Genomic DNA, 27,409 nt, shown 5'->3' with positions numbered 1-27,409 from the left:
GCGTGTGATCTTATTATTAGCCTGATTTCAGACAAACTAGTACATTAACATTGTAGTTGCTGGCAATGTTCACAGTCCTGTTGCCATATCTGCCAAGGCCTGAATGGACTGCATCATCAGTGGCCTTTTAGTTATCTATAAATATCAGCCCCCCGACACTGCTACTCACCCCACCACCCCGTCACGCTCACTCTCTGTCAACACTTTCTCTCTCTTTTCTGTCTGTTTTCTGGAAATCCCTTTCCACTTCTCCTTCACTTTTTATTCTTGGATGGATGGAAGGGATGTCTCACAGCCTCAGATATGTATGACTCACAGATCTGGGTTGTGCACAGACACCAGTCGTGCTGATCTGGCAGAGCTCTGACAGGATTAATATAAACAGGGTGGAGAAGAGAGGAGGGGGAAGGTTCAACGGCAAGTTTCCTTTTTTTTGTGCTTCACGGGACAATAAATGTTGCTGTGATTCCGAGGTGCACCATAAAGTAAAAACGGTTACACTTTACTTGGAGGTATCTCCATAAGAGTGACATGACACTCACTTTTAGTAAGTGTCATTCGGTTTTTGTCACGACAAGTTACGGTTAGGGTTAGAGTTATGGTTCATGTGTCATGACTGTGTCATGACAGTGTCATGTCACTCTTATGTAGATACCTTCAAGTAAAGTGTTATCGTAAAAACACATGAAAGTTTAGTCTTCATTCCCATGAGGTTTAATTATATTCACTTGACTTTGTCGTCACAGAAATCAATAAGTAGAGAGTGATTATGGTTATTGTGGGTTCCTGTGTAGAGGAGCCTTGTGATCGATGCATTCCCAGTGGCTAAGAGTCCCACTGAGAGGGCAGGCTGTTAACACTAACAGTATCAAATCACATATCACGTGACATGTTATTCATAGACTAAACTGACTCTAATAGATAAGCCACACCAAAGGTCTCGTACATCTGCGAGGCTCTCGCTGTGCAGTACTCATAAAGAGACCCTCTGGTGTCAAAAAAACTGCCATAAAATTATAAATGAATATTTTTTTTCCACTTACACTGAGTTAAATCTTTTAACCAACTTCAGACCTGACCATCACTACCGAATATTCATTTATTTTCAGAATTTCAACCCTTTAAATGCCAGTTTGTTTGTTTACATAATGCCCCATGAAATTACAAAATTATTTTCTGTATACTAAATGCTAGGTGGATTTTTTTTATTTCTCCACAGTGTGGAATATGTCAATGAGTAGCAACAGCGTTGATTTTGATAATTTTTGTATACTTTCAGATTTAAAAAAAACAACTTCTTCTGACAAAAATGTGCCCTTCCTAAAACTACTATAAAAATACTATATATTAATACATTTTTTCCACTTTCACCGAGTTTAAATATTTAATCAACATCAGTCCAGATCATAACTACGAAATATTCAATCTTTTTTCAGATTTCTTTTAAATGATAAAACAAATAAAAATCCCTAGTGATCCACAAGGTTGCACACTACACAGCACATTTTGTCAGATTTGTGTTCAATGCAACAATCTGTATTCATGTGTCAAACTTGATTTAGGTATCAGGCATTGCGGGAAAAAAAAGAAGGAAATAAAAGTATCCATCTTAACAGGTCAATTATGAGAAGGTATATTATATGGATTTTATAAAAACAGATACTGTATTTTTGGATGTATTTGGGGATTGGATTTATTTTCAATGAAGCTCAGTTGTAAATGAATGTTGTGTGAATGAATAAAAACAAACTGTCATTCTGCTAAGGTGACAGGAAGACGAGCCCGGAAGGTGGAGGGAGGCGTGTTCTTCGTAAGTATGTCCCATTATCACGTAAGGTCAAAAGGTTGTGTCCATGGTTACCGAATGACCATCACCACCACTGCCTTTGCACCTACTTTTAACCTCCTTTGTGGCCGCTGTCGGTTTGCCTGCATGATCACGGACACACCCACTCTACTAACCAACAACCTGATCCGATGCATCGTCACTCATGTTGTCATGGTGATTCATATTGGGTTACACTTTACTTGAAGGTATCTACATAAGAGTGACATGACACTGTCATGAACGTGTCATAAACATTATAAACAAGTCATAAACGTTTCTGACTGAAGTGTCATTCAGTTTTTGTCATGACAAGTTAGTGTTAGGGTTAGGGTTAGGGTGGTTCATGTGTCATGAGAGTGTCATGTGTTCATGACAGTGTCATGCCACTTTTATGTAGATACCTTCAAGTAAAGTGTTACCTCATATTGTACTGGATAGTCACTGGCTGGACTGAGCTAATAAACCAGCATGCTGGGTTCTGATGACTACAGTCAAAGAGAGCTATGGCTCTTTGATTTGTCTTCATGCTCCTGTGTTTTTTTTTCCATTTGTAAGTTAACTAATGCGCTGCTATAGGCTTAGAAATTTCTAAAAATTCTCCCAAGGAGAAATATGAGCTGTGGACATTTTTCCACAGAGAAAACCGAAAACTGCTTTTTGGACGTATTTGTGGAAACGGCGTCTAAATTTCAAATATCTGGGTTGATGTTTCTCATGGCAACGGTTGAGGTTAAGGGCCGGTGTTGCTAGGAGACATAATGTCAACTGCTATGCTACTGACTGGAAGACGTCATAGCCTTCTAAAGCCTACGAACTGATATAAGATGTTTATCCCTCTTTTTTATGTTATGTACTGTTAGCGTTTTAAAGGTCCCACATTGTAAAAAGTGAGATTTCCATGTCTTTTTTATTTAAAGCAGGTTGAGGTGCTATATAAATACTTGGAAAGTATCAAAACGCGTAATCCACAGAGAAATGCACACAGCCCGTATTCAGAAACCGTCAGGACTTCTGTATGGTTGTGATGTCACAACTATACTATATATAGGTAGAAAGTGCCGCTACAGTGCCATTACAGTCATTCCCCGGCTGCAATGACGGTGAAGAGACTCTGATGCGGAAGACCCAGAAACGCTGACCAATCAAATCAGACACAACCGCTAAAACATGTAATCATGTTGTAGTAGAAACCCAAAATACATGTATGAAAAATGAACTTGAAAATGAGCATAATATGGGACCTTTAAGACATCTGTTCCTTCATAATATTGATCAATTGGGAGGACCACTCGTGCTATTAACACACTTGTACACTCTGTACTCGAATGGAAGCTAGTAAACTATGCTAACTACCCTCCATTCAGAAAGCCAGGCTAGTTAACCCAGTTTGCTTTCAACTGTCTACCAGTAAGAAAGCAGTTTGTCCAACTTCCTTAAGTTTGATCCGAGTGAAAATGTTATTATTACATGACCAAAAGAGGGCAGAGATCCACATTTGTGTATTTTTGCGTATAATAATTCATTTTTCCGTCACACTCTTGCACTTTTGAACATCCTGTGTGTTCATTTAGTTCTGTCCTGACAAATAACTACCTTCACAGTGACCCTGGGGAGAAGCTCTCTCTCACTCTCTCAGAGCTCTGGTGATAAAATCGAGCTAGTCTTCAGTGTGTGGTACAAACATTACTTTTACATACACCTGTCTTTGTGTGGTAAAAGCTAAGTGTCATATGTTGTTGCTCCATAGTCAAATTGATTGGGTCTAATGTGAACATTCAAAATGTGTGTCTTATAAATGCATAAGAATGTATGACATGGGAGGACACTCAAATTGTATGCACAGTATGCATGTATTTATATGTGTAAAAACATTCATCACAGATCAGTTCAGTGGACACAGACTTGTGTGTGTGTGTGTGTGTGTGTGTGTGTGTGTGTGTGTGTGTGTGTGTGTGTTAGCAGGTAAGTAGGTGACATGTCAGCAGGCAGTGTTGTGCGATGGAATAAGGCTAAAAAGAGGGACAGTGAATCAATGCCCCTGTCAGCCTGTGGCCTATTTACCAACACACGGCCATGGGGGCATGGACACAGACACACGTGTTTTATTACACAAATTTCTGCCCCTACTGCAAACACACAGGCATATTGAAGCATGCATTATTTATTGCTGTTATGTTCTTTTATTCCAGTAACAACACTGTACTACTAAGTAATTAAAACATTATCCCTATTATTAAATTTATTAGATCATTATTGGATTTATTAGAGTAATATTTTACCATCAAATTATTACGGACAATATGGATGATTTAAAGACTCTTTTGAAAAATTAAAATACCTGTGTGATATACTGTACAGCACATTCAGCCACATATTTTGGCTAAGTTGTGTGTACAACCCTCACACAAAACACCCGCACACACAGACTTACTCGAGCACTGTATTGTACTTTAAATTAGCTCCCTCTACCCCCCTCAACCCTTTTTTTTCCCTCCACCCAGACATCATCTGAGTGCAGCTGCCCGCTTATTGGGGACTAATGCCCGCTGCCCCCAAAAGAATGCCGGCCTCTCCTTTCAAACACTAGCACCCGAGCGTAAACACACAGGCAACATGAGACCACTTTGCCATCTAGTACTGTTCATTAGAGTTCATGGAGAAATATTCTTCAATAACACACACACACACACACACACACAGACCAGGGCTCTGACATTGCAAGTCCTTTTGGTGAGTCACTGCACACTGACCACTTGACATACATATTAAAATGTCCTTTCAGTTTTATGCAATATAATTTTTAACACAACAACACAACAACCTCCAAAATGACCAATCAACAGCTTTCTGGCACAGTCTCAACAAACACGGAACATTGTAAGGTTAACAAAGAGAGCATTTGTTGTTGGAATAGGGTGTTGTGGAGCTATCAAGCTAGATGTACCTAAAAAAATGAGCAACTCAGAGTATAAAAGTAATTCTGGGGACACATTTAAAGAGTTGTTATTTGGCAAGTAATAGCTTGTGTTTAGTTATTACTGAAACCAGTTGATCTTAAACAGCACCGCTGAGTGCTGAGCTAATTGTTGATAATGTGTACTTGCCAAACTCCTAAAAGTGTTGTAACCTTTTTAAAACTTTTTAAAATATTGCATACTATAAATGGTACTGTATGAAAGGTATTAAGGGGGAAGAGGCAGTGATAAAATGGTAAGAGTATTGTAATTTTCATGTTTTTGTTTTCGATCCAAGGGGTATTGGTTGCGCACATTGTAAAAAATTGTTTTCTATTAAGGTATCAACTGTTTAAATTGGGGTAAATCATTTTCAATTCTTTATGCTTTTCCAATTTTAGTTACTTATTGTTAAATGAGTTTCACCAACTCAACATGTTATGTTATTTTAAGATATTTGTGTGAGGGTTTTGCAGTTTTTTACTAAGTCAAAGGGGTCCACAGAAAATAATAGCATTGAGTTGTTGTTCTTTAAATGTTAACCATAAGGTTTAGCTTTCCTCTTTACCCTAATACTTTTTGTACAGTCCCATATACAAATATGCTGTAGGTAGTTGTAGTTGCAGTTGTAGTGTATTGCATTCTTGCTGCCACTGTGAATAATTGACCATACATATGTAATGTAATCTTCTTACCCCATGATTAGAGATGACACCATTCTACTGATGATAGATTTCCATTCATACATTCATACGTCTGTTGTAATGTAACGACATTACAACAGACAACAGCTATGACAATAAGTGAAATGTATGACGTTTGTGCATGCAGCCCATTATTTATTGTGATTTTAAGAGCTCTAATAATTCCTTTTACTGCATCCAAATAAAGTTTTAATGACCCAAGGTCTCACACAGCAGCATTCTTGAAAGCATGCACTTCTAAAAAGGAAAAATTCAAAGTATTATTAGCCAGGTTTAGTTTTAGGTTCAATTTTGCCCCACAGGTAAAAATAGGCTGATCCATTCCCCCGACATTCCAGTCTCTCCTCCCCCCTGTGTTTTTTTGTCATTGTCTCAATGGGTCATTATTGCTCGCTCATCTTCATCACTTTTTTTCTGTTCCTCTTCATCATACCATTTTCTATCTTGTCTCTCCTTTTCTGCAGCCAAAGCCAGAGAACGCTGTGACCATTGCAGTTTCTTCTCGGGTCTTGTTTCGGACCGAGCGGGAGCAGGAGGTGTATCTGCAGAAAGGGGTGGAGGAGTATCTGAGATACCAAATCGAACACGAGAACGAACCCTTCGCCCCTGGACCTGCTTTCCCCTTCGTCAAGGTTCAAGTCACACAAACACACACACTCACACACACTTTACATTGCAGTGTTAACGACATTGTGATCCGTTCACTCAAACCCTCTTTTTTGTGCTTTACGGGACAATAAATGTTGCTGTGATTCAGAAGTGCAACATAAAGTACAAACACATGAAAGTTTAGTCTTCATTCCCAGGAGGTTTAATTCTATTCACTTGACTTTGTCGTCACAGAAATCAATAAGTAGAGAGTGATTATGGTTATTGTGGGTTCCTGTGCAGAAGAGCCTTGTTATCGATGCATTCCCAGTGGGTTAGAGTCCCACTGAGAGAGGGCAGGCTAACACTAACAGTATCAAGTCACAGCAAAGAACTGGCCACCCAGACTACGTGACATGTTATTCATAGACTAAACTGACTCTAATAGATAAGCTGCACCAAAGGTCTCGTACCCTTCGCCCCTGAACCCGCTTTCCCCTTCGTCAAGATTCAAGTCACACAAACACACACACACTCACACACACTTTACAGTGCAGTGTAAACTTCAAACATTGTGATCCGTTCACTCAAACCCTTTGCCAAGGTGGCCTGGGACGCACTTCACCACATATCTTTTGTAAAAGTGCTGGGTATTGCCACTGTTTTCATGAATCAATTCGATTTGATTCGATTCAATATTGTTTGGATTAGGGATATTTCAGTTAGCATACCAATTTCGCTTGGATGTAAAAGTGATTCTCAAAGAACTAATACTGTAAATTATACAAGGAACCTTCTAACCTGGTGCATTCTTTTTTAGAATATTAATGTTGTCGTTTAACCCCAAAGCAGTTACAACTCCAAAGCAGTTACATAGAGACAGAAACAAAAGTGCTTTCTAAAGTGCAGGGGGTGTGATGCAAAGACGCTATACCTAAAGCCATACATTTGTGAAAACGGCCATGGCAGTTTTTCCCTCGCCAAAATTTTGCCTAACTTTGGAGTGTAATTTATCATGATCGTCTAGTTTCATGTGATACCAGTATCTTTACTCTAGCTTTAAAACCGAGCCTCTTAAACCATCGTTCTCTGGATTTTATAAATCAATATCGGTTCGTTCTACTTGGAGAATTGATGTTTTTGAACCCAGCCCTATTTTCTAATATAAATGCTAATGCGTCTTGATGCTTTCCCGATGAGAACGTAACAGGAGGATACATGATCAATGCACGGGCATGGTGGTTGTTTTCGTAACAGCGCGCCAATGCTCTGTAAATTACCCATTTTAAGACGGGTTGGACAATGTGTTGCATGTTGGATTCTGCTGAAAGCGATATCTCCAGCATTACCGACACTAACGGTGACGTGACTGGTGAGAGTGCATTACCGACACTAACGCTAACGTGACTGGTGAGAGTGCGAACTTAACAGCTGTGCGCGGGACCCTTTCACCTTCTAGCGGAAGTGACGTGAGAGGTTAACAAAATCTGAGCACCGGTGGTCAGCTGGAGTCCACTTATGTCTGGATCACCGAAACGCATTTTAAAACCAAGTGCAAACAAAGCCAAATAGGCCTACAGTACAGACTTTGATTATCGGACTGAACATTTAACTTCTCTGCTGTCCTGAGTTTCAAAGCTGACTGTTGCTTTATCCTGACAGGCTCTGGAGGCGGTGAACACTCGTCTGCGGGAGCTGTACCCACAGAGTGAAGAACTGTTTGACATTGTTTTGGTGACGTACAACCATGCCCACGTAGGAATCCGGCTCATCAACACCATCAATCATCACAGTAAGTCTTACAGTGAGCTCCATATGAAGCAGATGTGGCTACAAGCTGAGGAAGCAGGTGCTTTATACCCAGCATCATTTTCAGAGTTAGACAGTAATGGCAGTAACGTCATGAGATAACAGCCCCAATATGTAGAATTTGAAAATGTACTAGTTTGGTGACCCTCATTGGAACTATCAAATGATAGAATGTGCGAAGCAGAATAGTAGCTTTAAAGGGGTGATAGAATTATTATACAGGGTATTTCACACAGTTCCTTAAGGTCTCCAAATAGGGTATGTAACATTGGTTGGGCTGAAAATGGCCTGTTGCTGTTCTATACGCCCTAATGCAACCCTGTGAAATAGCCCTGGATTGAAACGAGAGGTTTTCTCCCTTATATGGTATGCTCATGAATATTTAGATGGGCTGTGCGCTGATTGGTTGGTTTACAACGAGCTACACACACACACACACACACACACACATACACACACACACACACACACACACACACACACACACACACACACACACACACACACACACACACACACACACACACAGCCCCACCCCTCTTTACAATGAGCCGAGCGAGTGAAGCTGCAGAGGCTCCAGTGTTGCCAACTTAGCGGCTAGATTTAGCGACTTTTCAGACCCCCTTAGCGACTTTTTTTCAAAAAAAGCAACTAGCGACAAATTTGGTACAATACTGGCGAGCACGCAAAGGTATTTCTCTCTTGTGTCCGTCACTTCTTTCTTCTGTTCTGTGACTGAGGAGCAGCCCCTCCCCTCTCTGCTTTCTCCTCATACAGCAGCACTGATCAGAAGTGGAGACGGCAACAATCTCTTATGGAGCATTATAACTTCGAAAAACCACAGGTTCCAGTTAATCTTATAATGGATATGTGTGTTGAGTTATTTAAACAAACGATCGGGGAAATAAACGCCTCTTGTCCGCGAGTCTCCTGATAGAGCTCCAGCCAGCTCACAGCGGGGTCTGTGAAGGTTGACAGGCCGGGCGGCAAGCCATCGACCCCGGCAGGCACCCGCCGGCTGTCACGTCAGTCTGTGGAGCATCTGAACTCCGACACAGTCGAACCAAATTTGCAATTAGCCATACATTTTTGTAAAATGGCCCATATTTGAGCTCTACATAGTTGATTTCTCGCATAAAAAAGTCTCAGAAGTGAATTTAGTAATGAAATAGCAAACAAACAATGTATAAAGTGTCTAAGATCTGCGCAACCAACATTCAGAACACCAGCTGGTCTCAGACCAGTGGTTTGTATGTACATTTTGGGGCGTGACAAAGGTACAGACTAGAGCCAAATAAGGTACACCTGAGTTGACGTCAACTATGAGCTTTGTTGAGATTCGCCCGTTTTCAGCGGTAGTTTCAAATTGTGAGATTTGCAAAGGAAAGAGGTGTCAATGGGACTTTGAGGTTCTATGTATGCCTATTTTACCCACCGAACTGTCGTAATTCAACTATGACAAGGTAAACTCATTTTTGCATTCTATCACCCATTAAATAGCTTCTTTTCATGGGGTAACAGAACATTGATAGGTTAGTAAGATATCAGATTTCAAGCACCCACAAAGACATACAATTTTGACACCATGTAGCCAAACTAAAACTGTGCATGAATAGATTGTGAATGAAATTATATATAGGAGTACGTTTAATAAGATTTAAAAAATCAGGACAATAGGATGTTAAGACATTGGTGTAATGAGATAGGATACTGTCGCCAACACAAGCTGAGCTGAGAGACAAAGTGTATGAACAGCTGACTGACAGGATCCTTCCCAGGGAAATCGCAGACCCTGTGATGACATCTTCCTCACAGACCACTTCCTGTTCGGCTCCTCAAATGTTTTCATGTCCTCGGAGCTTCAGGCCGGGGCGAGTTGAACTTTACGTCCTTCGGGATGTAAGAATAATCCGAGAGGCCCAAAACAAAAACAGGTCTGAGTGGAGTCACCAAAGCAACACACGGTCTTCCAGATGCTTCCATGTTTGATCTCTCTGGTGGCTGTCTGCATGAGGGGGCCGAACCCATTAGACCTCTGACCTTTTCTACAGAACCAAAGGAAAACATGGCTTCTCTGATGTCACAGAGATAGGGATTTGTTGAATATCATTCCTGCTGCGTTGGCTAGCTAAGGGTCTCCACGGGTGTCAAAGTCATAAAAAATCATTGAGAAAGAAACATTTACTTTCTCGTTAGCTTTTGACATTTGATACTGGATGTGGGCACCTCAGAGAAACATTCAAACACTAATTTATCTCTCATCACATGCTTACAGTAGCTATTTTTAACAGCTGCAGGATGAGGTATAACGTTTCTTTCCTTGCATTTGGATGACTGGGGGCAACTATAAAGTTAGGGCATGGCTGTGAATAACAACAAACATAGGTGCCGACACTTTTTCAAAGTTTCAAGGTGCATTTATTGTCATTTTTTGCGCATTTTATGTAGTCCCTTTTATGCTATACAATATAGCAACAAAACCAAACCATTTTTAATTGGTGGAGCATGGAGGATGAGTTAAGGAATCTCAGTCTGAGGAAAGAAGCTGCTGTGTAGTTTCCAGATGGCAGCAGGGTAAACAGGCTGTGGCTGGGGTGGGTATTTTCTTTTAGTCTCCTTTGGGCCCTGCATAGGCACCTCGCCTCACTGATATCACAGATGCTCGGTAGATGGGTACCAATGATGTTCTGGGTGGTTTTAATCACCCGTGGCACACCCCTCCTGTGCTGGGCCGTGCACAAACCATGCCAATTTATAAAGGTTTCCAGTTAGGATGCTTTCTATTGCTCCTCTGTAAAAGTCGTCAAGCACTTGGCATAGTAATTTTGCTTTCCCTAAAGTGCTCATATTATGCTTTTTGGCTTTCTCCCTTTCCTTTATTGTGTTATATATATTTTTGTGCATGTTATAGGTTTACAAAGTGAAAAAGCCCAAAGTCCACCCCAAAGGGACTTACCATCTCCAACAGAAAACACTGTTCACAAACTGCTCCACACAGCTCTATTGTAGTCCAGCCTTTACTTCAGAGACAAACCTTGTAACACACGTTATAATGCTCACCTAGCTGCTAGCGTGGCACGCCCTCATACTCTGCTTCTGACTGGCTAGTAGTCCTTACCTAGCTACTGCGCATGTGTGATTCCCAACAAAGATGGAACAGAAGTGCAATGCCTCATTCTGTAGCTAAAACAGAGAGCTCAACACACAGGGTGAAAAGAGGAGCTGTAGAAATGTGCAGTACAAAAACATATGGTGTTTTTTTGAAAATGAACCTGAAAATGAGCATAATATGAGCAATTTAATAGGAAAAGCTGTTTCACATGCTAGCCATTCATATAGACAGGGGTGTGGGTCTTTGCCTCCTTTTTCCTAAAATCAATCAACAATCAGCTCCTTGGTTTTACTAACGTTCTCTGTGCACCACTTATGTTCCCATTCAACGAAACTCCATTCTCAATTAAATTGCGAGGACAACATATTTCGTCCAGAATTATGTTTGTCTTTGACGTATCACAAATACATTTCTAATCAATGTCTGCGAAGGGAGGAAGTCTGGGTGAAAGTATGGGTCAAACAAACAGGGCTTTCACCCAGGAGACCACTGTTTATGTCCCGTGTGAAACCAAACCACAACATTGACTTGGATACGTAACATACTTAACTGAAATCAAATATGTAATGTACTTAATGTACATATCTTACGTATGTAACATAAATTATGTAACAAACATACTTATTTAAATCCAAACCATAACCTTTACTAAACCAAGTAGTTTTGTTCCAATTCACAATGTTAACCACAGGTTTAAAACAGCGACCGTTTGACAATGTGTGCCAGTCACTAGAAAACAAGTTTCCTTCAAAATATAACTGAGAATGCAGATTCGTTGTATGTAATTGTTTAAGAGACAGGGTCCCGATATGAATTATTATCATTGTTTGTAATCTGGCTGATGATGGTGGTGTCGTCCACAAATTTCACAACTGAGTTCTCTCCATGTCGGGGGTTGCAGTCATGAGTGTACAGGAGTTGGCTGAGCACACAGCCCTGGGGGGCTCCAATGTTCAACACTAGAGTGGAGGAGGTGGGGCTGCCAATACAAACTGACTGGGTTCTGTTTGTGTGGAAGTCCAATATCCAGTTGCAGAGTGTGGTACTCAAGCCCAGAGTGCTAGGTTTGCCAATCAGTTTCATTGGGAACACCATCACCACCTCATGTGAAGGCCGATGAAGTGGTGGGGCACCCAAAACGTTTACACAGGGATTTTGGAGAAGCTGGACAGAAAAGTGGATAAGTGCAAAAACTGTGGTGTTTATTAAGAAAAAGAAAGACACACTAAATAAAGAGCATGACCTGAAACCCAGGAATTACACACAAAAAAACTAAATTAAAATGAGGCAAAATAACAAACACATACAACTGCAACCTCACAACAAGCTGCCAAGTCCTTCCTCTTTCTTCCTTCTTCTGAAATCACTTTAAAATCTGAGCCTGACCTAATTGGAACCTGCCACCTGCACAGGTAAGTATAGGGTGAGCTAAACTGAAAGAAATACTATTACATTTACATGCATCAGATACAGCTGACATTAATATATATACTGTATATATGCACCCCCAACAATAGGCACCCCAGATATTATAAAAATGTCATTAACTGCAGAACTATGTTACTTTTTCTCCTACACCTTAAGAGTGTGCAGCCCCTCCCTGCTGAGAGGACCTAATCAGGCTAACCTGCATGCACTCTCCTTGATAAGCTGGTGAGCAGAGGCCTGTACTACGAAGCAAGATTTGGCGTTAACAAGGTAACGTCAGGTTCAACCCAGGGTTTTCTGTATCACGACGGTGGACCAGTTGTTACCGGGTTCAATCGCCGTGGTAACTTATGCTGAACACCTAACCTGATCGGTAGCAGGTTATGTTGGAGATTAGAGATCAACCGGTGTAAAAGCACCTCCTACTGACCAGTCAATACTCAATTGATAATGGCGTCACCATTAAGATCAGGTGGAGCTCGGTGCACGGAGAGAGAGGTGTGCTCATAAAAGTTCAAACATTTAGAGACCGACAACCCCGTTAACATTCCCTGATGGGTATCTTTATGAAAGATATAGATTTTCAGCGGAGAGAATTACGTATAGGATATTTGTCGGTTTGTTGAGCCGTGTGTTGCCAATTAATGCTCACATCTGTTTGAATTATGTTTTTATATATTTCATTTGCTCTCATGATCGCTTACCACTGCCAGGGTTGCAACTGAAATAATAGGCTAAAGCAACGGCAGTTTATGGAAAGCACAAGTGTAATTATGGTCAGATCTTGTGCCTGACTGATGGGGAACTGATATTGATAAGCATTGTGATTTATGCATTTACAGCTTCGGCTATTTTTTTGCCAGCTTTCCTTCCTATTTTAGGAAGCAGCGACTGTATTGCGTTTTGCCTGTAAAACCATGTCTGTGTTCTTCATATTTATGTAGAATTATTGTTTGCTCTTCTTATGTGAAATATGCGTAGATGTTTGCGATTGGTCATGCTGTGCAAATACTGCCTCTATTATGTGAACCTGCGCGCCGCTGGATTGGGAAACCCTGGGTTGATTGAACTTGTTGATAACCACCGTCGTGACACAGCTTATGCAGGACCGCGGTTGTTAGGTTAGGTGAATAACTGAAATTAATTCAGGGCATGTTGATCTTGATTCGTAGTATAGGCCTCTGCTGATCTAACCCCACATCACAGGCAGAACCATAACAAGAATACGATGAACCAATAAACCAACCACACAGGCATATGTTATTTTAACACACATTAAATGATGATTTATGGACGAAACTGAAACCTTATACTGGAATTATTGATTAAGCAGACAAAAAAGACCTCAAATCAACAAACATTTTGATGTCGGTGTTGTTATTTTCAAGATGTGTGAGTCGTTTGGACTGGACATTGCAGACTTTTTAGGTACAGGGACAATGGTGGCTGTCTTGAAGCAGGTGGGAACCCTCTCCTGTGACAGTGATATGTTATTTTAGTCATGTACTATGCATGCATACGACATGGAAGGACCCAAGGGCCAAGATGACTGGCAGGTCCTATAATGTGCTCTGTGTCCAGCAAATTGAGATTTCCTGAGATTACATTATCGTTCTCTATGGAAATCAAAAATTGGAGCCACTACATGACCTCATATATGCCTACAATATGCATATCATCCCACATGGATATACCCAGCTGCTATGAGTGTAAAGTGTTAAACTGCACACTGAAGCTGCTCATTCTTTGATGCGACAGCAGTGTCTCTGCAGTCCTGCTGATTTCCTGCTTTCCTATTACCATGTTTTAGATCTTCTGAACAAGCAAATAAATCATACAAAGATAGATGATATGAAAACATTTGTGCAAGGGGGAAAAAAAGATACAAAGACATCAATGGTGAGGACATTTTCCATCGAGTGAGTCCCACGCTCCAGCACCGGTCTGATAGGCAGGGGACGCCTGGGAAGTTTGAAATGATTAGGTACAACGAAGCGCGGGGGCCAAACTCACCAGGGCCCGAGTAAAAAGCTAAGTAAACCATTTAGGAAATCTGCCAAGGACATTTGGTTCTTTGAACTCTGTTTCCCTCTGTTTTTTTAGTCTCCATCTGCCTGTTTCTGAGTCATATTGTATCTGTCTGTCTTTGTTAGCACAAGTCTAACTTACTAAACACTGCACTACACAACTTTGCACTTCTACAAATCCAAATATGATAACCAAAAACATGCACATTTTTCTAAATGGAGTCCTTAGACAGTGGCTCATGTTACAACCTACAACCTAAATTTTCTTCTGTTTCATTAAATGGATGGTAGGGAAATTGTACCTGTTATCACCCTATTGATGGCAAAAATTGCTAAAAATGTTTGGTGAACGAAGCACGGTGTGCTACCGAAGAGTGCTACTGTGTCTCAAATTTAGAAAAAGGTACACAATACCTAGTGTCCAAAACCACAAATATAAAAGCTTGGTTCAATCACTACGAAAAAGGAAAAAAAAAAAAAAACAGAGAGAAAAGGCAAACCAGAAGCAAAAGTGAAAGTCATAAAGTGTCACAGAGACAATGTCCAACCAGTTTCATGCCAGACCTCCGAAATAAATTTTCATAAAGACCTCTGCCCACACACCAAATCAATAGCTACATATCTTTGTCTTTATCCTCTGTCAGTTGAAAAACAAACATCTTGTCAGGAGATAGTAATTCTACCTGCTAACTCATGCAAACAGTAATTCCTGCACTGGTGCACAGATACGTCGACATCTCAAATTTATGACAGTAAAGTTCTTTCACAGCTTAATGAATGTATTGACAGTTAAAATGAGTGATTACAGAGAAAGTAAGGCGACAGGAAGCGACTTTACTTTCCTATGTTAGCTTCGTTTTTGGGTGTGAAAGGAAGGCAAAAAAACGTATCATCACCTTCAACTGGCTTAATAAATTAAAAATATTTACATTAAAAGATAACTTCATTAGTCATGATTAGTACTACTCAGCCTGTGAAAACAGTGATATCATGTCTTGTGTGGCTGTCGAGAGAGCTAATCTCAAATCTGAAAAAAACCCTGGTGATGTCATAGTGATGTCATCAAGGTTACCTTAGCTTGGGCTTGGACACGTGTTACAAACCGAGGTTGCAGAGTTTGAAAAACAAGGGTATTTACCAGGTGGGGAGCGGGTCTATTGAAAATATCCTATTGGTTGCATTATGGGATCCAGCTGTGGTGTGTGACTCACACTAAGAACTAAAAGTCTGGAAATCTCAACTTCTGCCGCATATTTTTTTGACCCTTCTTTTATTTACAAGTCCCTCATCTTTATGGACGTGCAATACTAAATTGATGGATTCACTCTTTAATGTGGAAAAAGTCTAAGACAAGTTTCATGCCTAGTGCAGCTTTAAATAGATGCCTTAACCTTGCCGTCTCTCTTTTCATAATAAGCACATCAATCTGCCACCCACACTAACCTTCTCTTTCACTAAATCTCCATCTATCTTGGGTGTCACCCACCTCTTCTTATTCTATTACAACCCTCAACTGTTATTAAACTTAGTACTTTTTATTAGTCTATCACTTTACTCCTCCTGTGCCCGTTCGCTCTGTTCCTGTCCTCTCTGTTAAATATCAGCTCATTCAGCTCTGCAATCATAGAATTAATTACATCATATCAGGGCCGGAGAGCGGGGGGGGTTGCTTCTGAATGTTTTCTCAAAAGCCCTGAATCTTTTAGGCCGACTTTACGGTCTTTCAGAGGCTGTAGTGAGTTCTGTTTTGAAGCTAGAGTAAAGCTAGATATTGGTGTCATATGAAACAAAATTAGGCTATATTTTGTCGAGGGAAAAACTGGCACGGCCATTTTTCAAAGGGGTCCCTTGACCTCTCACCTCCAGATATCTGATTGAAAATGGGTTCTATGGTTACCCACGAGTCTGCCCTTTACAGACATGCTCACTTGATGATAATCCTATATAGTTTTTCCTTGGCAACTATCATGTTTTTCGCAAATGGTTTACAGGTTTTCAGCCATTCTATTATCAAATTGCTTGTAAAATAGTGCAAATAGCTGCCACAAATGGGGGGGGGGGGGGGATGCGCCCCTGGGTTTGGGCTGAGCCCCAAATGTTTACAACATCTGGCTCCGCCCCTGCCTCATATCAGTCTCCTCTCGTTCTCCCCATACTGTCTCTCCACTGCTCTTTGGATCAGTCATCAGGAGTGAATTAAGAGACTGCCTCAGTCTAAACGTACACAGACACTCTACCATGCCCTTCTTGCAGTCCCTTCTTTGGCCTTCTAGGTTACCTCCTCTTTGGACCCTCTTCAACTTTTAAGTGCTTGTAAGTTTATCCTCTCACCCTGTCCCTAGACCCCATCTCCCCTTCACTTCAACCCCTGTGACTCTGGAAAGTGCTTATCATTAACTCCTTGACCAAGCTACAGCTACGGGCAAAAACAAGTATTTTTCTGTTTTGTTTCTGTATCTCACTGTCTGTAAGGATACAAATAAATGTATCAATATTGTCAGTGGTGGAAGAAGTATTCAGATCCTTTACTTAAGGAAAAGTACTAATACCACACTGTACAGTACAAATACTATGTTACAAGTACAAGGTCCTGCATTGAAAATGTTACTTAAGTAAAAGTATGTAAGTATCATCAGGGAAATGTCAATACAGAAAAATCCTCACATTTCAGAAACTGGAAACGATCAAAACTGTTCGTCAAGTGTTTAATGGGCTAATTATGTCAGCTGTACTTGTAGGTCTATATATTGTTGGGTAGTTTTAATAAAACATCATACTTTATAAACTACATGTTTTGTGTGCAAACACCTTAGTTTGTAAAGTAACTAGTAACTAAAGCTGTCCGATCAATCTAGTTGTGTAAACAAGTACAATATTTCTCTCTGAAATGCAGTGGAGTAAAAGTAGAAAGTGCTCTGATAATAAAAGGCTCAAGTAAAGCACAAGTACCTCAAATTTGTAATTAAGTACAGTACTGGAGTAAATGTACTTAGTTGCATTCCACCACCCAATATTGTAATGTGTCTGCAATGCTGCCAATGTACTGTATGTTGACATTTGAAGATGTACTGAAACTAAAAACCGTGTTGCTGTGTGTTGCTCTTGTCCCCAGACTTGTTTATTGAGAGGTTTTGTATGACGGGAGGAAGCAGTCCAATTGGCTACCTAAAGGCCTGGCACACCAACCTGTACCTCTCTGCTGACGCTGACAAGGTCCGGGAGGCGCTGGCTGAAGGTGAGAACACGCACATGCACACTCACACGCACACGCACACGCACACGCAGACGCAGACGCAGACGCATGCGCACACGCACGCACACACACACACACACACACACACACACACACACACACACACACACACACACACACACACACACAGTTTGTGGCACTTTCTTTGTGGGGACCCGTCATCGACATAATGCATTCCCTAGCCTCTTACCCTAACCTTAACTCTTAACCTCACCCTAACCATAACCTAATTCTTCTTCTAATCTAATTCTAAAGTCTCCAGCAGCCCTTTAACCCTTGTGTTGTCCTTGGGGTCACCGGGACCTGTCCAGTTTATTTGACGTTTTGTATTGGCCTGGCGTAGAGCTTTGGGGTCCCCCCCTGCCCCCTCCCCCCGGTGACCCTCATGTACTATGTGATGTTATTTCACACGAACCAGGGAAGGGGGGGCGGGGGGGAGAGATGGGGGGACCCCGAAGCTCAACGCCAGGCCAATACAAAACGTTAAATAAACATATAGTTAATCCTTGTGTTGTCCTCCGGGTCCCGGTGACCCGAAGGACAACATAAGGGTTAAACTTGTGGGGTCCAGCATTTTGGCCCCACTAAGCTGTTGGGACCCCACAAGTATACTGGACCCCACAAATATAGTTAAACAAGCCCACACACACATGCACGCACACAAACACACACACACACACACACACACACACACACACACACACACACACACACACACACATATACACAAAAGCAAGCTCATTTTTTGTATAACTATCTGTTACTTTAGAATGAAAGGCGATGACCTACAGTACAGCAAAACCAAATAGTCATATGATTTGTAATACCGGTACAGTGAACCAGTAGACTTTGAAGCACACTATCCCAGTTTTAGTCTTAACATGTTTTATTTTGGACCACAATCAGGATGTATTGTTTATATAGAAAACGTTGTTATTGATCTTTTGGTATTCATGTTGATCTTATATGCTTAATCGCTTTCTTGCTCAAAAGTTAGATGTGAAGATTGATATTTGTTTCAGTAGAGCATCCAGTTAGCTTAGCTTAGCATAAAGACAGAAACAGTTAGTCTGGCTCTGTACAAAGTTATAAAATCAGCCTTTACCAGCACCTCTAAATTTTACTTATTAACACTTCATATGTTGTTTGAAGTGGTGGCTGGTGGGATTTATTTCAGGGCGGGCTATGCCAACAAATTAAGCAGACTTTCTGCTTCACAAACTGCCGTGAGGCTGGGTGGAAATAAGTGGCGGCTGCTGGTCTTTCAAAGAGGGGAAGCTCATTTTCGGCCAAAATCAGGTCGACAATATTAACATTGTCTGCCATCGTGTGCTGTTTCGTCAAGTAAATACCAAGAAATAGGTTGCTGCAGTTTGTCTTTCAACTAAACTTGCAAAATCTGCGATGGGAATGAGCTCGAACAGCTTCGGCGACTTTTTATAGTACAAAATTGCTGTCAATCAAAAGGAGATGCAGTCTTTCGACAGACCCTCCAATCATCACGCAGAAGCCCGGAGTCCAGGCCAGCCCACTCCTCCATTCACCCCCGGAGACGCTGAGCGTCCGTGGGTGGGACATATTCGCAGCATTTACCCAAAGACCATTTAGTTTCGAAGCACTGAAAAAAACTGTTCAAAGCAGCCCCATTGAAGTCAGTGGATGCCAGGGAAATGCACTGTGACGCTACGGGAACGTATGAGAAGGAAATCGATTCAGTCGACCTGCTATATGTAGCTGCTTCTGAACGAACTTGTCTTCGAGATGAACATGTTCAAACGCATTTTTAGTCAATAACATGTTAACACAATAGTACATATTTGACCATTTTTTTGACATTTTAGGGGAGGCCGAGCTTCCCTTGCAGTCTTAAAGAAATTGCGACTGGTGGAAATATAAGATGCAACACTAAGAAAATTGTTTGTCAATATAATGTACACAGACAGAAGAATTCATATGTTCCATATTTGGTTCCTATCAATAACCACAAAAACATTTTTTTAAGATAACGAATGACACATTTTTAATACAGAACTGAACATAGCTAAACAAGCATTTTGTTTTCTTCCAGATGTTTACTTGGTATATTTACATTCCCCAACATGACCAATTTCATAGACTTTTCAATGTGGGATCTTGTTTTGTCATTTTTAATTATTATTTTAGAAAGGAGCTTTAGGTCATTTACACCAGTATTTATCCAGGCTTGGTCTGTTCCTTTGATATGGAAAAGGAGGCAAGGAAAGCATAATGGTGCCTGAGCATCACAACATGCAGACATTTTTACAAACAACCTGTTAGAAAACTATGGATTGTATTCTTTACCTCTGTCACTGGTTTTCTGGTCAATTATAACATCACTCTGATCTGGTCCAAGTTGTTTGACTACAAGTTTATCAGATGGTGACCTTCTTTCAAACAGCTTTTGTTTGGGGGATTTGATTGATAGGCTCCATATGGTTGTTTCAGTAAACGCTCACACCTAAGCTGTCAATATCTCATCAAAACACTACGGGCGAGATATTGGGCATAGAGGATTTGTACGTGGAAGTGTAGGACGCTCAGCCTGAGTGCTCTAAATCCTGTCCAATCCCTGCACATTTGCAAGACCAGGCTTTCCTCTCCTTGCTGCTCTCAGCTCGGCAGTTCTGTCGCCAGCAACCTCCACAATGGAAAATATCTTTTTGCATTGCAGTGGTAGGTTTTTGATTACATTTCATTGCAGAAAATGCATTGTAAGCTACTCATTGACTGCACAATTTTAATCTGGAAGGAAAATAATGAATTCATGAAATTAATCCATGAAAATGAACTTTGAATTTTGATGTAGAGCAAGAGGGATAACGCCCTAGTGCCCTCTATGGGCTGGCCGCCACTTGTCTTCAAATCGACCGTGCATAAGTTGTCTTCCCGGGTAAAAATGAACACCTTTTTCATGCTTTTTTTCTGACATTTATATCCCTTTCTTCGACACTTTTGATGCTTTTTTCTGTTTTTGTCGCTTTATTTTAAAGCGTTTTTGATGCTTTTGTTACCCAACCACCAAACACCACTAACACCAAGTTATTACCACTACGACTACACTTATTTTTGGAATTCATGGACAATAATCCTCATTTGTAGGACATTATACCTATTTTTTTAGTTAAAAAAGCAGACATTATGAAATATTTAGACTAATATTAGAGGAACGTATGTTGATGGATAATCACAGACTTCAAAGAGTCAAACTTGAGCCAGAATACAGTTTTGAAACCATTTCAATTATTTTGAAATGCTAAAACTTGAATAAAACATCCAAAATTCAATAAAAGTAGTAATCATGAATTGTACGTGCGAAGAGCATTGTATGGAATCCATCACATTTCGGGGTAATTTTTATTTAAAAAAAACAGCAACAACATACAGGATTTCTGATTTTGAAATTTTGAATACAGATCAAATTGGACCCGAGTACAACATGAGGGTTAATTTGTTCAAAAAAAACAAGTGTAAAAAAGATGGAGGGTTATGTGCTGGACTATCTTGACTACCTGGAGTCTCTGGTGGTTGCCTGGCAACCTCAAAGAATGATAACATGACCCGACAGGTTACCGTTAACTAACATAGAGACCACTGGAGTATTTCTAAGTCAGCCCTAAGTTTGCAAGTAGGAGTAAGGTGAAGTATTTTTATTTTCCTCCAGTCCATTTACTAAACATGCACCTAACATTACAGCTGACCATTTTATAAAGCTGCAGAAATATTGTAGAGTTGATGTAGAGTGAATGTATTTACACCTTCAAGGCCCCCAGATACTTTAACCTTGCTTCAGATAGGCAATGCTTTATGCCTATCTAGTGTTATTGTTAACAGTGTAATTATATGTTCAGTTTTAAGGGTGAAATGATTTAAAAGTCTTGGGAAGTGGTTGTCAGTTGGAATAAAACTCCACACCGCCTTTAAAACTTTAATTTAAATGGAAAAAAGTATGATGCTATTCAATTCTTACACACACGCGGCGAGCTGCAAGTAAACGTTCTGAATTCTTTTTTGTCCTGTTTGTATAATTAGTAGCAGTGACTGACATCTTCTCTAATGCTGAAATCACATATTGAAGATTTGCCCTCTTTCTGTTTCCTTGATGAATTTGTATGTGTCATGTCATGGCATATCAAGACACACATTAAACGGAATACCAGCAGGCTGTAACATCGCATTTGCTCTGGCTGTGACTCTGAATATGTATCAATATTTGAAAACATGGGCCGCTCTCTGCCAAAGAAATACAAGATGTTATTATGCTCTGCTGACAGGGAGCTGAAAACAGAATACATCGATGTGAAATTCGTGGGACTTGGGGTGTCAACCGCTTCTGAAGGTTTACATTTGTTCAGTGCAGCACATTTCATACTGCATTATGACTGCTGTCGAAAAGGAAGAGCTAATACTGAAATAGAGCAGACCACGTGGAGACAAATAGTGTTGAAACCAAAGGGAAACAACTGCACCCACACAACACAACACACCTCACGCACCCACACACCCACCCACACCCACACACACACACACAACCAGTATTGAATGTGATTTAAGTCAAGTAAAGTATAGTAAAGTAAAGAGGAAAAGAAATTAGAAGTGAAGTGCAGTGAAGTAAAAAAGTGAATTGCAGTGAAGTAAAGAAGTGAAGCGCAGTTCGGATGTAAAGCTCAGTAAAGTGCAGTGAAGAATAGAATTGAAGTACAGTTGTAAAGAAAAGAATTGAAGCGTAGTGAAGTGAAGTGCCGTGAAGTAGATGAAGCACAGTAAAGTACAGTGAGGTACAGTGAAGTGAAGCACACTGAAGTGAAGATGGGATGCGCAGTGAAGTTAAAAAAAGAAGTGACGTGCATTGTAGTGAGGTGCAGTGAAGAAAAGAAAAGTGCAGTGAAGAAGTGAAGCACAGTGAAGTGAAGAAGTGAAGTGCAGTGAAAGTAAAGAAGTCAAGTCAAGTGCAATGAAGTGTAGGGCAGTTTTAAGTGAAAACCCAAAGTGCAGTGAAGGGAAGAAGTGATGCGCAGTGAAGTAAAGTAACTTGCAGTGAAGTGAAACAAAGGCAAGTGTAAACTGTAAACAACCATTGCTTTCAACAAATATATTGTTGAACCTATTCTTATTGACGTCTGTGTTTGTGTTTAGGCATCGCAGCAGCCACCATGTTCATGACAGAGAATCTGACAGAGGTATCAGAGTCCCAGCTGAGGGTGGCATTTGATGGTGATGCTGTTCTCTTCTCTGATGAATCTGAGCGCATCTTCAAGGCACATGGGCTGGACAAGTTCTTCGAACATGAGAGGGACAACGAGGACACGCTATTGGATCATGTAAGTAGTTTTCACTGGAGGTCTGTTTGGACATTTTCTCTTGAAGAGAAGATATGTGTTGCCACCATGGATATATTATATTATGATCAGCACAGATTGCATTACACTCTATCCCAGAATGGGTGAAGGTTTTTGTAATTAAATGAAAGCTTGTAACAATCTGCCATTTTTTCCATTTACGTGCATACCTAATCACCTGTAAATGATATGCAGATGTTCTCAATATTAAAGCCATTTCATTATCTGATTATTCTATGAATAGATTATTCAAATTATATGAAATGGTGGTTTCAAAAGGCAGGGATTAAGCCAGTTGGTGCACCGTTCTGTTAAGCAGTTAGCAATTGATATTAGCTTTGAGCGGTGCAGGCTTAAAAACAAATGGTGCTAAATTGGTGCTAATTCAATAAAAGTTTCCTTGTGCTACACACATATATATATATATATATATATATATATATATATATATATATATATATATATATATATATATATATATATGTGGCATGACAAAGCAAGTAATGATGCAAGGCATTAAATACACAAAACAGGACACTTAAACACATGGGAACACACAATGTCACCAGCTCTATTTTATCACAATCTCTTTATCTGTGGCAGGGACCTCTGAAGGGGTTCCTGGAAGCACTGGGGAAGCTCCAGAAAAAGTTTTACGCTAAAGGCCATCGCCTGGACTGTCCCATCCGAACATTCTTGGTCACAGCACGTAGTGCAGCCAGCTCTGGTATCCGGGCACTGAAGACACTCAGGGCCTGGGGCCTGGAGATCGATGAGGCCTTGTTCCTTGCAGGGGCACCGAAGGGCCCCATGCTAGAGAAGATCAGGCCTCACATCTACTTTGATGATCAGATGTTTCATGTGGAGGGAGCGGCTGAGATGGGCACCGTTGCTGCCCATGTGCCCTACGGCATTGCACAGAAACATAATCTCAAACAGAACAGTAATGTTGGGAAGTAGAAAGCAGGACTTAAAATGCCAATGGCACAGTCATTCAGCCAGAAACAGAACAAGATAAGAAGGATGGGATGGAGAAACATCATTGAGAAGAGCAAAGTGAAGCTGAGAGGTTTCAGAGAGCTTGGAAAAGTGAACTTGTACGGAATTGTATGTGGAAATGCATCATTTCCATGGCAATTGTACTGTAAGTTTGTTTAATCACAATGTAAACTGTCTCAGCTTAATGCCATCATATTATAAGTTAGATCAGGTCTGGATAGTGGTCAAGTAGATCTTGCTTTATATGGGAAATTCAAAGGTGCTTGATTGCCATGGTGACCTGCTATTTCTCTCACTACTACTTGTCTTCATAAAGGGGACACCTCTTCAGTGAGTGCTGGAGGATACCGGATGAATGGCTTCACTTAAGTAAAGCACAAAGATTGCAATGTATGATGGCAATGAATGAGTCATAAGCACAATGTAGAGATATTATAAGGTTAAAAATGATAGGGAGAGTCATAATTTAAAGTGTCAATCATTTTACAGAGTTTGACTTCACAGGGACATAACACGTTTCAATTGGTGCCTTAATTTCAATGAAGAAATTCTTTTAGCCACACTAGCGAGAGTAAAATATCTTGACTGTTGGATGGATTGCCATACAATTCAGTCCAGACATTTATAGTAATGAAACCTAATGAATTTGGTGGTGATCCCCTGAGTTTTTATGCTTCACAGGTTTAAAAAGTTTCAGTTAATTACAGAACACCTCTAAAGCTATAGACTGAATTCCAATTCCTGCGCTTCAGCTGCACACAATACCGTAGGCATGCATACGTTTGTCCTCTTAGCATGCTAAATGTATTTCGTCTTAGCGAAAAAAAGTATATTTTATTATTCTGCTAGTCCAAAATATAGACCGCCATAACTTTCAGTTGGTGCCTTTAGTTTCAATGAAGACACTATATATAGCTATGCCAGCAGCGTAATCTTGGTCCAGGCAAAATATCTCAACAACTTGGAATTAAGTTTCATGTTTCATTTCATGTAGCACCACTAACAGGTCAAAATTGTACAAGTTCAACGATCAGTTCAAGAAAGTACACCTCCAATGATTGATTAATGACCAACTTCCATCACCCTCATAGCGGTACAATAACAGTTGCATGCTAAGTGTTTTCATAAGACCCAATATAGGAATATGTTATTATTCTGTTTGTCCAAGACAGAAACACTTAAAGTGAAGAAAAGTAACTTGTATAGCCTTGCTAACAGTGGTCCACTTTGTTCCAGAGAGAAAAATCTCGACAACTTGGAATATGGAGTCCCCTGTAATGAAGCGCCAGTCACATTTCAAATTGAACAAAACTTCAACCTTCACTTCATGAGACCTCTAAATCTAACTAAACTGAATTTCCTTTAGTTGCAGCTGTACAGTACCGTTAGCATGCTATGTTTTTACTATGCTAGCATGCTAATGTTAATGGTCTTAAAGTCGATCTGAGCCTAAGTAAACCTGAGGATGATTAAGCCCAGGATAGACTGATTCAAGTTGAGTGAATACTTGCAGTTCTGGTCTACAATGTCCCAAAATTGATGTGTATAACAACATGGCTTTGCTCACTTTGGCCAAATGTTAGACTACAAATTTCCTTTATTAGAGGTTAAAAGAAGAAAAGCAACGTTTATGTCCATGTTTGATTCATCCAACAATTTAGCTTCCCAGCATATATAATGCATATTACAGCCTAAAAGGCTTTCTATTTAGTAAGCCACCCTGGTAGCTAATATGAGGGCATTACAGCCTCTCTGAAGGGTGATGTGGTTCCTCACCAACTGATGGATTACCAATAGTGAAAAAGTGTTTAACAAGCAGCTGTCTTGATTTTATTGCCCTCTACTGGATATCAGCTCTAGTACAAAGTCACACTGCTAAGGTGGCATTGACTGATGTTAAGTTTAAACCAATTTGGTAATCTGGCAATCAATAGCCAACTGGCAATCAAAACCTTACTTCAGTTACAGCAGGACTTCTGTTTGATTGATGTACATGAATGTGTCTATCATTAACAAAAAAGGCCACAGTGGCCTTTTGAAAATGTCAACTTCACATCACTCTGTCACTGCTGGCAAGTCCTCAGAAATCTTCACTCTAGTGTATATTCCGTGATGCTTCGTTACACCTCATCAGCCGTTTGAGGACCTTGAAGCTCGGAAACATGACAAGCAATCCACGTTTAATTTCACAGTCAAAACACATAATTGAACAGATGTGTCTTTTGGCGGACTTTTGCCCTCAAATGATGGCTGGGTTATCGGAGGATACAGTTTCAGCAGGATCTGTCAGGCCAGTTTGGACTTTACTGTGACATTTAGGAAAGAGATTATTGCAGATGAAGCAATGTTTAAACATTTTAACAACAAGTTCATGACAACATAATTGACACTTATGAAACAAAAATGGCATTGCAATAATACAATGTAAATGAACACTAATAAAGATGTGAATTATAGTGCTTGCTTTACTCATTAATGAAAATAGATGAAGATTGAATTACCTCTCTGACAAAACAAGATGCACACATACTGTAATTTCTGCATTGCTGATGTGCACTCCTTTACTCTACCATGGAGTGGCAGCACTGGAATGATAAATGACCTGCAGCAGCAACTGGTCTTCATTGCCCACATTTTTGTTTAGGATGAAAAATGTTGGGAAATCATCACTTGATATTGATATTAAAGGTGTCTTAAATGATTACATTGTATCTTTACATCTTTCGTTCTTCCCTGCTTTCGTTCTTTTTATTTCATCATTTTGTCACCTGTCCTTCCTTATTTTTTCCCTGTTTATTCCATTTTTCTCGTCACAATGTGCAGAATTGTATTACTACCCACCCTGTTCACGATGATAAATGTGTTAATATCCCCAATCATTCCCAGCTGAATAGGACCTTCCCAGCATTCTGGGTAATAAAAACCAGAAAGCGCCAACATCCAGTGCTGGTCCACCTAGAGCCATACTGCTATTGTAACACCACCGTAGCAACGGGCCATGCTGGTAAACGCTGAGGGATTGACATTCAAGTGGATTTTATAAGCTCCAAAACAGTGGGTTGGTTTTGCTGGCAACACACAGTATAGGGAGCAGGGGCAGAAAGATAAGAGATGGCCAGCTGGCGAACACTAGCAAGCCAATGCACAGTTCTTAATGACACACATGCGCAGGCTGCCATCTATAAACAGACAATAACCATCAGCGTGAATGGAGCATAGTGAAAGAGAATGTCTCTGTGCTTTACTATGGCCAATTAAGATGGTGTCTGGGGACAGAAATGACCATAACAACCCAGCATCCCGCCTCTTACAGATTCCCACGTTAGTAGATAAATGCTGGAAGGTGCTCC

General features: G+C 40.4%; 1 protein-coding gene across 5 annotated transcripts in view; it reads left to right on the top strand.

The window, feature by feature from the left end:
• The window catches only part of nt5c1aa (5'-nucleotidase, cytosolic IAa), a 31,028-nt gene extending 4,265 nt beyond the window's left edge, over nt 1–26,763 (top strand). For 2 of the 5 annotated variants that reach the window (XM_035993167.1, XM_031287093.2), the window contains 6 exons: nt 1,766–1,810; nt 5,951–6,118; nt 7,737–7,866; nt 17,563–17,685; nt 22,858–23,042; nt 23,664–26,763. In XM_035993167.1, the coding sequence (XP_035849060.1) occupies nt 1,766–1,810; nt 5,951–6,118; nt 7,737–7,866; nt 17,563–17,685; nt 22,858–23,042; nt 23,664–24,020 (1,008 nt within the window). In that variant the 3' untranslated portion in view covers nt 24,021–26,763. The remainder of the gene's footprint in view (nt 1–1,765; nt 1,811–5,950; nt 6,119–7,736; nt 7,867–17,562; nt 17,686–22,857; nt 23,043–23,663) is intronic. The other 3 variants (XM_035993168.1, XM_031287095.2, XM_031287094.2) reach the window with 2 other exon arrangements.
• The last annotated feature ends 646 nt before the right edge of the window (nt 26,764–27,409 follow it).

This window comes from Sander lucioperca, chromosome 16 (genome assembly GCF_008315115.2).
Source record: "Sander lucioperca isolate FBNREF2018 chromosome 16, SLUC_FBN_1.2, whole genome shotgun sequence".
In the NCBI taxonomy this organism is placed as follows: Eukaryota; Metazoa; Chordata; class Actinopteri; order Perciformes; family Percidae; genus Sander; species Sander lucioperca.
This window is presented reverse-complemented; position numbering and strand designations above follow the sequence as displayed.